Raw genomic sequence first — 16,438 nt, 5'->3', positions numbered from 1 at the left:
AATGACATGTCACACATGCCATGTGTCCTTAAGGGGTTAAAAGCAAGATGTTTATGATTTCTGCATGCTTTTTTTGTTTGTTTGTTTGTTTGCTTGTTTGTTTGTTACCTGTATAAGTAAAATCTGAAGTACTATGCCATGTCTGGCCATCTGTAGCTTTTAAAGAATTTTGAAAATTGTAGGATATTTTAATGGGGAACAGAGTATGAGATCCCTGCTCAAACATCTCCAACCCAAATACTGATTTGTCATTAACCTAACCCAATGTAACGGACTTTATGGCATTGTGAGAAAAGATTCTGTGATTGTGAAGAATTTACACTTGGATTTTAAATGACAAACTGCAATGTTATTAAGCAAGCAAGCATATGGGGGAAAAAAAATCAGACCTTGAAAATGCTGTTCATAGATAGTACTATTTATAAATGGTTTCTAAAATGGGGCTAGATTTACATAGTCAAGTGTAATGGGTAAAATCCACAGAGCTACTTAATATTTTTATCATGGGTCTTGATCCATTGTAAATGAGTTTCTTGTTCACACTTCATTAACTAATAGAAGCTACATGTGTTATTATGTGCCTGAATGCTTCACTTTATTGCTCCCTGTTTGCAGTCTCGTGCAGAACCAGGGATTCGGATCTGGATTAGAATGTTAGACATGTTTACAGATTAGACAGGCAGAATGAAGGGCATGTACGCATTTCAGGAAATCCTCTGAGAAATATCATTGTTCCCATTATATAAGGGAAAACCTAATCTGTAATCAGCTGCCCTCTATAAAAGACCAAAATGCAATTGTTAAAGTAGTTAATTAGGTTTATCTATCTATCTTTACCTCTATAATTTACCTCGATCTATAATTTTATCATTTATAATTTCAAATAATTTTGAATATTTATGCCAATTTTTTAACATTTACAAAGAGAAGGAAATGTTTAGAAAGATACAGAGTAAGTTTGCAGGCCTCTCAACATGATAAATAGATTGCAGTTCAATATGTAGACTTGACACGAAACCTGACGTACATATATCCAGCCTCGGCTGCTGCGTAACACTGCTTAGGTACTTGTTAGCTGTAATTACGTAATTGAAATATTTTTTCCAGAGAAAATGATAGTGTAAGTAAGACTGGGTTGGACTCGCAGGCCGCTCAACAGGGAAGTTAATGTGCAATTCTATGCACACATTTGCTTCGGCATATGTCATTTATCAGTTACCATTGTCTGTTGTCTTAAAATGTGTTACTGTTAGTTGTTAGCATTGTTGAATATGTGTAGGGCCTAGGATAAGTTTCTGAGCATTTGTATTGGGATCGCCAGATTTCTCGGGACTCCATAACCCCTTCTGAGTTTTTAAAATAAAATTTTATAATTTTAAATAAAAAATTGAAATAATATAATGTATATCTATAATTTACCTCTATCTGGCATGACTAGTTTGTTTTGTTGTTCTATGTTTCTTTGATATGTAGTCATTTATACATCCAGCTTTGCAGCAGCAACACACCTTTACAAGAACATGGACCACAACCTTTTTGGACGAGGTTTTGCCCATGTGCATATTACCTTTAACAAGTGGCTTATCCTAGGACATGCATGAGTGTTTCCATGCAGCAGGAAACCACTGAAACTGTATATGCTAGTTATCTGGTTTGAAACGGCACAAGACATTGCACCAGGTGTTTGCACCTCAGGATGAACCAAGATGTTTGCTTATTAAGAGGGGTTACAGCGGATAACAATGTGTGAGGTATTACTATTAGGTGGTGGGAACTTGTATAGACTAAATTCAGGGGGATGAGCTGTAAGAGGTGCTTCCTGGGTCTGTGATGCACAGTGTGCAGCACTGGCGTTGAGGGTCTCCACGCTCTGCTTGGAGAAGCTAAACTTTCCCTATAGAGATGCATTGATTCAATGCATCCCTGAGGAGATGCTGATTGGCCACGGCAGTGTTTGGCTTCACCCCGGCCCTGCCTCCTTGGTGAGGTGATTAGAATTGACAATCTCAGTCAATCAGATGCTTTTCTATGGTAAACCACTGTGATTGGCTGAGATCATCAGTTCTGATGATGCCAGCCAAGGAAGTGGTTGAGGGCAGAGCCAGCAACGATGGGCTAGTGTGGTGCTGGAAATAAGGTTATAAAGTGGGTCTGGGGACCTAAATAGTGCTTTTAACACTATAAGGTCAGGAATACATGTTTGTGTTAATGACCCTATAGTGTTCCTTTAATGTACTTGCTATTATCATATGTTAGGCTAGAATCTCAGGACATCCTAGTAGTCCAAAAGTGAGCCCATAAAAAAGAGTGAAAAGTTGTTTTGATTGTAGTATCGGTTGGCTTTATCTCATAACTTGAGGATAATTGACCGACCTGTTTATTTGCATTGTTGAAAATATGTAATGCCTCATAGCAATGCATGATATTAAAGCCAGCTTAATGATGTAAAAATGTAAACTTGTGCAGAAAATTCTAGAGAATTTAGAGCAACTTGATCTGATTAAATCTGTCAAAAGTGTCTGCCTCTGTCTTGTTTACCAACATCTCCTAGATTTCACAGCACACCAGTCACTGGGTAAACAATACAGATAATGACATTGATGAGTAAGATAATGCTTATGGAGGTTATAAATAGTTTGGACTATTAGGGTGTTTTGTAACTGAATCTGCCAATAATGATGACTTTCTGCTTCCTGTGGGAACCATCATTCAAAATACTGATAATGGAGAAGCCATATAGGCAAACCAAAGTAAATGTATCTCTCACAAACTAATTGGTATCATTGTATAATGATAATACTAATATTTATGTAAGGCAATATATTCCACATGGCTTTATAATGGGAATAAAAAACAAACAAAATAAAAACAGGAAATAAATGACAAACATGTCATGGTGAACAGAAAGAAAAAATAGGTAAAAGGGGCCCATACCAAACATGTTTGCATTAATGAGAATGTGTTTGGTATAAGAACAAAATATAAAGAACATGTCAGTAGCAGTAACATAATTGAAAATTTGCAACTAGTATATATTTGTAGAAAGTAGACCCCCTAACGTATTGTATACCATTATTATCAACCTCTGCTATGTCTGCTGGTTATATTATTATTATTATTAATTTTTTTCAGACATGTTTCATTTTCAGTTTGAATTTCTAAGACTGTGTGGGCTCCACTATTATAAAGTGAGCAGATTTGTATTCTGCTTCTTCCCAGAGTACCCCTATGTAATATGACTTATATTACAGGCACGCCGTTTTAGTTGTCAAAGTTACAATTTTCATCAACTGATTTGCAGGGCCCATGTCCCATCTGGGACAAAATAGAAGCCCCTCTCCACAGATTGCACACCATTTGATTGTTTACTATGGAGCAGTTTTAGTCCTTTTTACTTGTGTAATACATCACCAGTTGTTACTGAATTTAGCTGCATATGTTAATTTCCTATTATTTTTCACATACGTATAGAATTTTAATTGTACATTTCCCACACATTGTATGTCCTATAATTCATTAACTTTTACATGCCGTTTTGCTTGTTTCCCAGATATGCTATTTGGCGATGTAGCACTGTCTGTGTCACCATAATGATCAGCGTCAAACTTTGAAGCTATTTAAAACCCTTAGCAATAGGCATGCAATTATTTGGTTGTCCAAGTGATCACTTGCCTGGGGACTGCCCTGAGGAGGGTGGGTTCACAAATAAAGTACAAGGAAGTAACCAATAGAGGAAAAAATATACACACACACTCACACACCTTAACATCAATGACTGTAAGGGCATATAATCCATGTTTTTTCTTTTAATGTCTATTTGTTGTTCTGATGAAAGCTCACTGATTGGAACTGAAACGTCAACATTTTATTGGACCGTATAAATAAAAGTTACTCTTTATATTTTTCAATACTAGTCCCTGGCGTGCTTTTTTTTCCCTTGTTTTTTGTACAATTTTTGCACAATATTTAGTTTTTTGTACAATATTCGTCACTCCTCACTTGATCTGTGAGTGAAATCAACACCACGTTTTCATATTTTTTTTCGTACGACGGATGAAATTCTGAATTACGATACAAACAGATTTGTTTTGTCCATTGCCATTTAGATTTTGGAGGATTTTCTAATCTACCAAAATTCAGACTAATATAACCAAAAGTCTAGTGTTAAATCATATCTTGCTTTAGTTAAATACTTACCAACTATCCATCACCTATAATGCTGACACTTTGTGATCCAGCAGTGCTGACGGACTACACTCAGAGTAACCCATGAACAGTGTGCTTTTGAAGCACTCTTGCATGGGCTAAATGCCCTGACTTCAGTTTTCAACAGTATAAGTGCTTTTAATGGTAAACTTGCTTTTATTGGACATATTCCGTTGGCATACCCAGATGCAGAGCACCAGAGAACAAATGTGAAACAAGAGGACAGATGCCCCAGATTATGTTGAAGATATTTGGAAGGTCTGGCTTTATTGCCATGGTATTGGTATCAGAGCAAAGTAACATCTATCATCCCTTACTTATATTTCCCTAGGAAGAGCACAGCATGTTCACTAGAGAAATATGCATGCATTGTAGTTGCTGTGAATACCAGCTTGCTCTTTCCTTACACTGTTTTTGGAATAGATACAGAGAATTGATCGACAGATAGGAGGGACCAAATCTTTATACCGATGTACTACAAACTCTGTATATTTACTAGCAGTTAGGCTCGCACAATATATACAAAACAAGCAAAGAAAAATATACAATATATAGTTGTAATGTGATTATCTTTACGTATATATTACATTACATAATAATTTAAATAAACTTTGTACCATGGCATGTCCACTTAAATTGTTAATATGTATCCGCTATCTTTTTAACAATATCTTTGTCTTAAATCCATCTGCGTACAAGATTGCATTGTTTAACCTCCTTGCCCTTAACATTTGTGTTATTGAGAAATGTAAATTTTTCTTTCTATATTGGGATACAAGAAATGACTGACCGTAAACACAGCAAAATATCCATAAATCTACTATCCGCTATTATCACAAAACCAATATGTTTGTATTTGCACTACTGTTAATCTCAACATCCTTTTTTTTAAATAAAATTATCATGTCATTTCTGTCACTGAAATTTGAAGCAATACGGATACATTATGCTGCCTTGTGGCCATTTTGAGAACTCTCCTTTCACCAAATACTGAATGACTTTATAATCAAATTGGCTGTGACAAACATTTTCTAATTTAAATCTGTTTAAAACTATAATCCCAACAGATTATTTAATTTAACTGGCTTTTGGAAACTGTAACTGTAATTATTATTATTATTATTATTTTATTATTTATATAGCGCCGACAAATTCCGTAGCAATGTAAATGGGTGGACTAACAGACACATAATTGAGATCAGACCACTGGACGTACAGGAACAGAGGGGGTTGAGGGCCCTGCTCGAGCTTACATGCTAGAGGGAGTGGGGCATAGTGACACAAAGAGTTAAAGTAGGGGAATTAAAAAGTTTGTTAGAAAAGGGTTTATTGAGTGCTTGGTAGGTCATTTTTGACAGTTGCAGGAAAGGAGTCATGGGGTGGGGGATGAGAAACCTGCTGACAGTTTAATTGATACGCTTTAATGAAGAAGTGAGTTTTCAAAGATTTTTTGAAGGAGTGGAGGCTGGGTGAAAGTCTGATTGAGGAGGGAAGGGAGTTCCACAGAATAGGTGCAGCCCTGGAGAAGTCTTGAAGGCGAGCTTCAGAGGTGGGGATCCGGGCAGAGTATTGGCGTAGGTCTTGGGCTGAGCGCAGGGGTCTCGACGGGACATACTTGTGTATGAGGGAGGATAGGTATGTTGGAGCAGCATTATGTAGGGATTTGTAAGCAAGCGCCAGAATTTTGAATTGGGCCCTATATCTAACTGGAAGCCAATGCAGGGACTGACAGACCGTGGAGGCATGGGAGGTGCGACCCGGACAGGAGAATAAGCCTCGCAGCCGCATTCAATCAACACTTCAACTATTTGAAGCTGCAGAAAGCTAGTGATATCAGAATCCGATTGGAACCTTAGTTTGCTGTAGTTGAGCTGATTATATCTTCGCGTTTCTGGGCACAGAGGGAGTAGTTGTTTATCATGTCTCATAATGCTGAATAACCCAATATATACAAGGATATCATTTTTAATTGCTTTTTGATCTAAGGAGATATCGGACTCCCATTCCGGGGTCAAGAAGGAAGTTTCTTTCCTAGTTTGTTGCACAATTGAAAGTGTTTCAGACTGTTTTTTTTTTTTGCCTACTTTTGGATCAACAGCAAAGACAAATGTGAGAAAGGCTGAACCTGGACGCATGTCTCGTTTCATCTATGTAACTATGACAATGTGATCTTGGACATGTAGGTTTCGTAACTCGGGGTTTTTGTCCTACAGAAGTAATGCATTTGGCACAGCTTAGTAAACAATAAAAAATACACATCATCATATGGATAGTATAATCAGAATGAGCATAAATGTGGTTTTAAATGTAGGGAAGCAGAAGGTCAATGTAACAAAAAGCATTATTTAAAAAAAAAAAAAAAATTACGGGGGGCGGAGCCGAACTAGCTAGCAGATCAGTCGCACATTTCCTGAGCTCCTGCAGTGTGAGCCCAAAACCTGCGAATATCCCAAATCCACTTGCTGGAATCTACCTGCAATTGGGCTCAACACACAAAGGAAGCTCCTAATGACCTGCCGATACCTTCCATACCGCTGAACTCGACTGGAGACCGCAGTGGCAATATGAGGCCTAGCGGAGGCACGGGAGACGGACGGCCGCCTTCCCGCCAGATGCCAACCGCACCAAGCGTACAGACCACACTCACCCCCCCCTCTATGGACCGATGGGGAAGATCTCTGTCCCCACCGGACAGGGTGCTCCGACCTCCACACCAAACAATAGACGCAGCGAACCCCCTACACAAAATGGAGTTGGAGGCCCACAAGATGGTGGATCACTCCGACACAAGAGTGTCAGTTGAGCGATGGCACCAAACTAACATAGCAGTAACCAAAGACTGCTCAAGAGACTCTATAATTAAAATCTTTGACAGCTTCTGGGCAAAATTGGAGGCTTGCATGCAGCCTGAAATCCTGCGCCGACAAACACCTGCTAAGGTCGGAGCCAAAGGCGGGCGGAGGACTGGGGACACTTACCAGGGCAACTCCACAACCCACACCCCAGCGTCCTACAGCCAAGCCCTCCCGGGCTGAGAGCAACACAGAGTATAACCCGAAGGTGCAGGCCACACTGGCGGAAAACAGCACAGCGACCACGTAATCGACTACACAAATCTTACCGCACCACCCCTCATGGGGCGACCCTGGACCACGCAGGTTCCCAGGCTCGTGGACCACAAGCACCGGCTCTCCTACAACCCCGGGGCAAGGGAGGATTCCCACCCCCGGAACGACGAAGCTCCGCACCACCACGACCGAAACCGGGCGTGAGACCCAAGCTTGGCAAGTACCCACATCCCAGCGGCCGCTGGATTAGCAGCAGCAGCACGGCAATCACGGCGCACAGTGGGGAAGGGAGCCCTGTGGCGCACAGCAACAGCACGGCTCCCCAAGTCCGTGGCAACAAGACACCGACTTCGCAACAAGCCCGGAGTGGGAGAGGGCAACCGATTAACCCCTGGTCGACCATCAACCCCAACGAGTCCATCAGGCGTGTAACTACAGCCTCCAGATCGGGCATCGGCTGATCTCACAGGAACTGACCCACAAAATTTCTCATAGCCTGTGCCTGGGCATACATGTGAGAACTCTCTTTATCTAAGCATGTTTATTTTTACTTATACATTTTTAATACCACCGACGTTTTCGTTACTTTGCTTTATGTTTAGAGAAGCTTCCCACTTTGCAGCATTGTACGATGCAATACAGAAATGTGCACTGTATTCATATTGCTATGCCCTAAGAAGTCAATGTCTCTAGCCATAAACAATTGCATATGCTGTCGGGACACTACAAAATCGTATGTACCTGTTTGCCCTCTTTACTCGTCAGCAACATGTACTAGCCTGTCTATACAGTCATTATTGCATACATACAGTAATGTTAGAACTGTATTAAGCTTAACTAATACCTCTCAATCGACTAGTCTCATATCCTGGCTGTCTAAAAACATGGCACAACATGCTTGTATATTGCAGATACACTAGCTTAACTTACCGAGCATCATAGCATTTTGTGTACCTAACTTGCTTAGATGTAAGCCTGTTTAATTTTCTATTATTTTACTATTTTTCTTATTTTAGTATTTCTCAATAGGTATTATACGTAGAGAGGCCTCTCACACTAACAAACTACCTTTTCCGTAGTAAACACTCACTCTCTATTAGACCGCAATGTTTCACCCAGCATTTCCAGAGAAGTTCCTGCCAACAAGCATGTTATGCATGGATCGATTAGACAGGAACGTTAAATCTGTTTATGTTACATAAAAATTGTGCTGATCTTTCCACATGCTGACCAACTGTTAACATATGTCTGGTTATATACTTGTCAATGCTGTTGGGGCATGATGAGCCCTCTTGTTATACTTTCATGCACTCCAAAAATAAAGAATTAACAAAAAGGGAACACATTCTTGGTAGTCCGTAAAAGATCCATGCACGTATTCCAATATCATATTGCATAAACCCAATGCAGCCAGTCAGCTGTCAGATGGAGATCTAGGGAGGGATGTCAAGACAGAATTCCCCCAGTAAGTGGGGAAATAGTTTGCTAAGCTATACAGAAGTGTAAAATCGTGTTCATTGCTGGCTACACCATTAATTTTGTTTTCTCCAAGTTAGTTCACTGTTCTAAAAACCCTGTGTGCTTTCACTTTTTTAATTGAATCAGCAATCACATTTTAAGAAATATCAGCACATTGTGTAAGCAAATTTTAAAGTGCTGTGTGGAAGTGGAAGATGTCTGAAGACAGAGTTATTTTAGTAAATTTATTGCAGTTGTTAGTGAGCGCTGTAAACCTGGCTGTAATTCAGATCTAATATTATTTATGCATCGTACTTGAGATTTATTTTATTTCAAAGAACAAGCTTTAAGCATGAAAACTTTCCTTCCTTACTAAATACCATTTAGCATGCAGACCGTATGGGTTTATCACTCGGCGTTTTGCCATTTGTCTCTCTTCAAAAGTGATGTATCCTATAACATTGGTATTATCCATCACTCATTCACGCTAGCGATCTGCATAGCAATCAAACTGCTCAAAGGATTTCTCTGATAAAATTGACACTAGCACAAACACTAACCGGATTATTATTTTTTTAAGTTTTAAAAGCTTTTTATTGAAGTAAACATAATACGGTGTATGTGTGACACGCATATGATAAGCATATGCCAAAGCATTAGACCACGTAGGGTCTCAACATGTTACATGTCTCACTCATCAGTTGTCGAAATGTGAGGAATCCACTAACAGAGGCATAGTACATGCGGAAATAGCAATAATGCGGGCGTAGATATTCCCAATGGTTGAAGTCATAGGGAAATATAAAGTAAAACTTAAATCCTTAATTCGCAGCTTATGTGTTAAAAAGAGCTAAATACTTGGTGAACGATGTCAAAACCCTACTTCCCTGCTTCTCATGAGTGTTGGAACTCGCTACCCCCCAGAATGTCCCAGGCTCTAGGCGGCAAGCCACCTTGCAAGCTGTGTGTTATTGGGTATCTGAATCAGCAAGCTTGGTGTAGGTGATAAATGGGTAGCCCCTCGTATGGTATCCCACATCTTCTAATTGTGCACTGCAGATCATGCTTGTTTTTATCTGCCTCTTCAAATTCCACACAGACCTAATGAGGAAGGTTCCCATGCTCCCTTTTTCTAACGCTATCCATTGTTTTTGTGTCTGGTAAGTATGCCATTCTAGGATTCTCTACAAAACTGTTGCGTGGTGATACTTACGAAGATTAGGTTATGCTAGGCCCCCCCAGTTTCTCTGCAAGCAGAGTAGTTCATGCCTGAGTCATGATCTCTCACCCCTCCAAACATATTTTAGAATAGATGATCTTAAGAACGCAAAGAAAGCTATTGGGTGGGCAAAGTTTAGTGTCTGGTAACAGATTCTCAGAAGTATGTTTATCTTTACCATGCTAATTCTTCCAAGCCACAAGATAAGCGGGTAGCTCTAATTTTTCAGGTCTTGCTGTATGCTGTGGGGGAGGGATGTAAAGTTCATGTAGTACAGGGCAGATGGGTCCCTTGTTATCATGATCCCCAGATATTTCATGTGCGATGTGCACCATCAAAACAGGAATAGGTGGTGAAGGATTTTGTTTTCGCAATAGGCATTGAAACATTGAGCACTTCACATTTAGACATGTTCAAGGGCATGAGTCAAACAGTTCCACTAGACGAGGTAAGGTTGCCCTGAGTCACTTAACAAAAAACAAAAGATTGTCTGCATAAGTAGTGACTTTATGAGAGGTGGTCTTCCAGGTAAACCTCAATATGAAGGTCACCCCTCACAGCCTCAAGGAACAGTTCTGATGACAGTGTGAACAGCATCAGGGATAAAGGGCACCCCTGCCTGGTGCCATTATGTATATGAAAGGCCTCTGTTAGGACACCATTCACTGTATAATCCCTCACACTTCGTCCTTACCCCTTTTTCTCCAAAATCCAGTTCTTTGTTGCCTACTACAAGATAGTGAGAAAGTTCATCTCCATCCACAAAAGAGAAAAGAGTACCTGTAGTGCTCTTTTCATTTACTGTAACCTACATGGCTGAAAAAGACATTCTAAGAACAAAAATATCTACATCTTAATTTAGTGGCTTTGGTTCATAGATCATGTCCCTGCAGTCTGACAAATGTAAATTTTCTGGAAACATGCTGTGTTTGACTGACAGCCAATAGAGCCATTCCCCATGAAAACTGCTGCCAAATATATGGATGCTTCTCACAGTGAAGCATTGGATTCAATGCTTCTCTATGAAAAACAGATTAAGGAACAGCGCACACACAAAAATAAAGTTTTACATTTTGCAAGTCTACTTGAAATCACCTATTTCTGCAAACAAATATGAGGAATCAGGAATCAGTTCCACCATGTGGCCATATCATAAGCCCACCATTATGTCACAGTACCCCAATATTGTGGGGTGGTTGTTTTTTTTGTTTGTTTGTTTTTTTAAAGATACTATAGGCACCAAAACAATGTTTGCTTAATGAAGCAGTTATGATGTATAGATCATGCACCTGCAATCTCACTGCTCAATTCTCTGCCATTTAGGAGTTACATCACTTCGTTTATACAGCCCTAGTCATGCCTCCCTACATGTGACTTGCACATCCTTCCTAAACACTTCCTGTTAAGAGAGTTCTAATGTTTTAACTTCCTTTATTGCACATTTTATTTTATTGAAAATGTTTTATCTCCTGTTCTGTGAATAGCCTTCTAGATGGAGCCTTGTGTGTGATTAACTTCAATTTACAGAGCAGACGATATAGACTTGTAAAGTAAGTGAAGATCAGATTTAAAAAAGGAAACAATTTTTTTCATGTAGGCTGTGTGAGTTAGAGTTACGGAATGTGTGGATAGGGCGGCATAAACAGAAATAACAGTGATTTAACACCCTAGATGGCATAGAATTGAGCTGTGAAATTGCAGGGGCATGATTTATACACTAAAACTGCTTCATTAACTCTTTTACTACCAAGTGGTTTCAGAAAAACCACCCCCAGAATCCAAGTATTGAGTGTCCTGGAACATTGATACACTCAATACACACATACATACTCCGATACACGTACATACACACACAAACACACTGGTGTACAGAGACATACATTGACAAATAGTCACACAATCACAATGTATATCGGGCTTTGTTGAGTGTGTGTCAGGCAGTAATTATCCTTGTGCATTTGTGTGTATATCTGTGTGTGTTTCCATGGCTATGCTTGCAATGCATATCTGGAAACACTTGTATCTCTGTATCTGGAAACTTATGTGTGGAGGGAGCTGCTTGCAAGGTGTTGTGTGTTTTGATGGGGGGATGCTTGTGGTCTTGCTGTGTGCATTGGGTTTAGGGTGGAGCTGTGCTGTGTTTGAGGGGTGATCCTGTTAGTAGGCGAATTACTGACTGTAGGCTGGTGCCTGTGTGTTTATGAAAGTGACTGTAGCAGGGTGGTTGTGACAGGATGACTTTGATAATGTGACTGTGTGTGATGGGAAAATGACTGTGTGTGCGGGTTTAGTGTGTGTGTGTGTGGGGGGGGGGGTGATGTAACAGAGTGGCTGGGTATGTGCAGGGAGAAGGGAGATGTGATCGGGTGACTGTGTGTGTATAGGAAAGATGGGTGGTGTGATGTGGTGACTGTGTGTGGGGGAAAGGGAATGAGAGAGCATGAGTGTGGGGGAGGTGGTGATGTGACATCGTGAATGTCTATGTGTGTGGGACCGCAGGAGTGTGTGCCTAACGTTGACTATGTATTTGAGGGTGACAGTAACAGGATGGTTGTGACAGAGTGAGTATGAAAAGGGTGACTTTGGCAATGTGATTGTGTGTAAAAGGTAAGTGTGGGAAGTCACTCTGTGTGAGAAGTTAGTGTGGAGGGTGATGTGACAGTGTGTGGGAGAGAGTCTTTGTGGGAGGGAGGGTTGATGTGACAGGGTGATTGTCTGTGGGGAGAGGGGCTGTGACAGCATGAATGTGTGGGGGGGATGGTAGATTGTATGTGGGAGGCTGTATTTTCCCACACATTGCTGCTTGTTTTGTTTTAGTTTGTGAGTCCCCACCAGCGTACCTACCTCAGCTATCTCTCCTTAAGCCACCCTCCGTTTGCTCTGTGTGAGGCTGGCTGCTCCCCTGCTGTGTTAACATGGAACTTGGGGGATTTGATATCATATTGCATCCTCTGCTGTACTCCATCTGAATACCATTAGACAGGCAGGGAGATTGAACTTCTGACTTCCCCGATCCTCCTCCCCTTCAGTCGCTGCAAGTCTGGCCGGAGAAGAGAATAGTCAGTCAGTCACCATCAGTCTGTATTCATCTCTCTGAAGTTCATAGTGTGTTGGCTTTGCTGTGCTGTAAACCTCACGAACTTTAAAGGCATAATTTGCAACCAAAATTTGTTTGCAATATAAGAATTTCATTAGCAGTTATGCAAATCGTGTATACACGATTGTGGGCTATGAATTCATACTCTAGCAATCGTGTACGCACAAATGACGATGTGAAGTGGGCTTAAGCTAAAGTTGTTTTGATACCCATGATATCCATTTGTGATGGGAGGGGCCCATACTGTGAGAGTTAAGGAGCACTCAAAAAATGTAAATATATTCATTTTCAATGTTAGAGTACTCATTGATATGCACAATCCAGATGACCAGTTTCAGAAATGCTTCAAAAAACACCGGCAGCACCTTTCTTCTATTTCAGCATCCATGATAAAGAAAAAATAGACTTCTAGAAGCAAGTAGAATTTCTGTTTTGCAGAACTGGGAGATCTTTCATCTGCTGTGATTTACTGCAGATGATATTGACATTATACATGCACATTTGCAGTAGTAATTCTCCCATTCATTAGAACAAAACAACACTAATTAGATGCATTGCTTCACTTGTTCCTGTGTTTCTGTGATCTGAAGATCGTCTGTCTTCAGTTCTGGAAAAAACTATAAAAGAGAGACTGTACAAGGTGAGTATCTTAATTTTTTTATTTTTTTTTATTTTGTTCTCTTTATAATGCATTTAAAACCAAGAAGAAGGAAGTTAAAGGAATACAGCCAGCACTATCACAACTTAATATCAATGATGTTATATGATGTCTGGTGGTCCTGGGTGACGTCTCACCTTAAGGGGTTAAATTGTTTAAAAACAGTTTCATCTCAAAATTGTGTAGAAAGCACCCGTCCTCTCTGTGCTTCTTTTGTCGAAGTCCTTGTCTCAATGGGAAAGATTTAGACTGCGCACCGGTTAAAGCTTGATATCATCACCTGATGCTCTCAGCCTATCACTTGTGTCTCATTTAGAAAGCTGTGTGAGAAAGGTATGTAAATGTTTTAACTAAGTTAAGACCATGCCTAGGACCTCCAGACTCCATAACAACTTTATAGAGATGAAGTTGTTGTGGTGTCCAGAGTATTCCTTTATATGTTCCAATGTAACCCTTTATCAAAACATCAGAACTAACAACCTGATTCAATCAGCATAAGGAAGTTTCTTTTATAATTGTGTACTTTGAGGTTAGAGAGAACCAAGCTCGACATTAGTATTTACTGGGATGAAAAAAAACAGAAAAAAAATAAATAATGGGAATTAGATTGCTTTTCAAATTTGTTCCTCAAAAAAGTCATTTGTCTGGCACTAGAAGGGCATGGTTTTGAGCTGAGAGGAATTTGATCAAGGCGACCTGAGACAAGGAGAGAGAGATATCATCCAGATAAGTAGTTTCCCAGAGAGACAGATATGTTACATTTTCCAATTAGAATTTAATAGATTGCTATTAATATATTCTCCCACTGGTTCTAAATGAAGGAGTATTGCCACTGTGACTCCTAAACTTCTTCCAAGGAGCTCTTGTAAAAAAAAATGGATTTATTCACGCTGACTTTTGCTGAAGGGCGGAATCGAACAATTTTTGAGTAAAATAGCTTATTTGAGCTGTATCACCGTGTACATTGATCTCTGAGCATGCCAGCATGCCCGCCATTGATTGCAGTGTTCCTAACTGCTAATACACATTTCTAAAATGCAGTTGTTTAGTTATGTTCACAAATATGGCACAGTACATTTCATTAAATGACAACTCGAACAGTTTGATTGTGGCCAAAAGTAGGCTGTTTGTACTCAAGAAAGGGGTAATGCCATACATGGCAGCATGTGAAAAAGTTGTAGTAAGTTCTCATTAGGAGAAAATTGTTGCTTGTTGCTTTAGGCTGATATTAAAGCAGTGGAACTCTCAAACAATCAGTAATAGCACTCCATACACACAAAGCTGAAATGCGTTGTGCCAGGGTTCTGACATCAAGGGTCAATTTCATAAGAAATCAGTACTTTTACAGTTGGGGGAAGAAGCATTTGAATGACAGCCATGGAGGTTTTCTTTCTTTACTGTTCGCTCCACAGAGCAAGTGGAAGAGACAGACACGCTGTCCTAATGTGCACCTGCCTCCACTTCTTGGTCAGTTGTATTGCAGCTCAAGCATAGGAAAGCCACGATCACGTGAGCTCCCATGCTCATTGCTCCGGCACAGAGTCTTCTCAATGGGAAGTCTCTGATTGGAGTATTCTTTGGTACAAACTGATAGACTGTGCAGGGAAAGAAGGGAGGGCTTGCAGAGAATGCAGATATCAGATCTGCAGCTTTTGCAAACTGTTTGCATATACTCCCAAATTAAACATGCAGATAAAAATGACACGCATGTTTCCTTTAAGGGGAAATATACTAAATTGAAAGAAAATAGAAAGAGAGTTGAAAGAACACTTTTCTCTTTCCTGCTAAGTGGAATGCGTGGGGGGTACTCAGATTCTGATCTGCTGACACCAAATGTACTTTCTGCATACAAATTTAATCAGTAATGGTCACCAGTGGTGTAGATCAGGCATAAGCAACCTTCAGCACTCCAGATGTTTTGGACTACACCTCCCATGATGCTTTGTCAGCATTATAAGAGCATTATGGGGAATGTAGTCCAAAACATCTGGAGTGCCGAAGGTTGCCTATCCCTGGTGTAGATGATGAAAAGCAGTTCCAAGATGCCTGTGCTACTTTACATTTTCTGTAAAAGATATATTTCAGTAAACAGAACACTCATTTGTAGATGTTTTGTGTGTTTGTTATTGCAGGTGAATTTCAATGAGCCGCTCTCCATGCTCCAGAGGCTCACTGAAGACCTGGAGTACCACGAGCTGCTGGACAAAGCAGCGAAATGTGAGAATTCCATCGAACAGATGTGTTTTGTGGCAGCTTTCTCTGTGTCTTCCTATTCCACCACAGTTCACCGGACAGCAAAACCATTCAATCCATTGTTAGGGGAAACATTTGAACTTGACCGGCTAGAGGATTTTGGATACAGGTCTATATGTGAACAGGTACAAAAAACCCTTTAGTTACTTACCTTATCCCAGCGCCAATGCTCTGCCTTCTCCAACATCCCACGATGAGCATGTGCTCATGCGCGGCAAATGCTGCGCGTGTATTAGACATCTCCATAAGAAAGCATTGAATCAATGCTTTCCTATGGGGAAAAATCTGATGCTGGAGGACCTCCAGCGTCAGATACCAGAAGCCCTCTCGTGACTGTATGGGGGACAGCCACTAGAGGCTGACTTAGTGCTGCAATGTTTAACATTGCAACACTAGGTCCAAAAGGGACACTGCACCCAGACCACTTCAATGAGCTGAAGTGGTGTGGGTGCCTGCTGTGTCCCTTTAAAGTGTTAGTT

The 16,438-nt window shown here is 40.3% G+C and overlaps 1 protein-coding gene across 1 annotated transcript in view; it reads left to right on the top strand.

Annotated features, from left to right (window-relative positions):
* The window catches only part of OSBP2 (oxysterol binding protein 2), a 298,677-nt gene that overhangs the window by 258,012 nt on the left and 24,227 nt on the right, over positions 1–16,438 (top strand). The window contains exon 8 of the mRNA XM_063454168.1: positions 15,839–16,084. Coding sequence (XP_063310238.1) covers positions 15,839–16,084 — 246 coding nt within the window. The remainder of the gene's footprint in view (positions 1–15,838; positions 16,085–16,438) is intronic.

This window comes from Pelobates fuscus, chromosome 5 (genome assembly GCF_036172605.1).
Source record: "Pelobates fuscus isolate aPelFus1 chromosome 5, aPelFus1.pri, whole genome shotgun sequence".
Lineage (NCBI taxonomy): Eukaryota > Metazoa > Chordata > Amphibia > Anura > Pelobatidae > Pelobates > Pelobates fuscus.
Note: the sequence above shows the minus strand (reverse complement) of the source record. Positions and strands in the feature narration are given on the sequence as shown.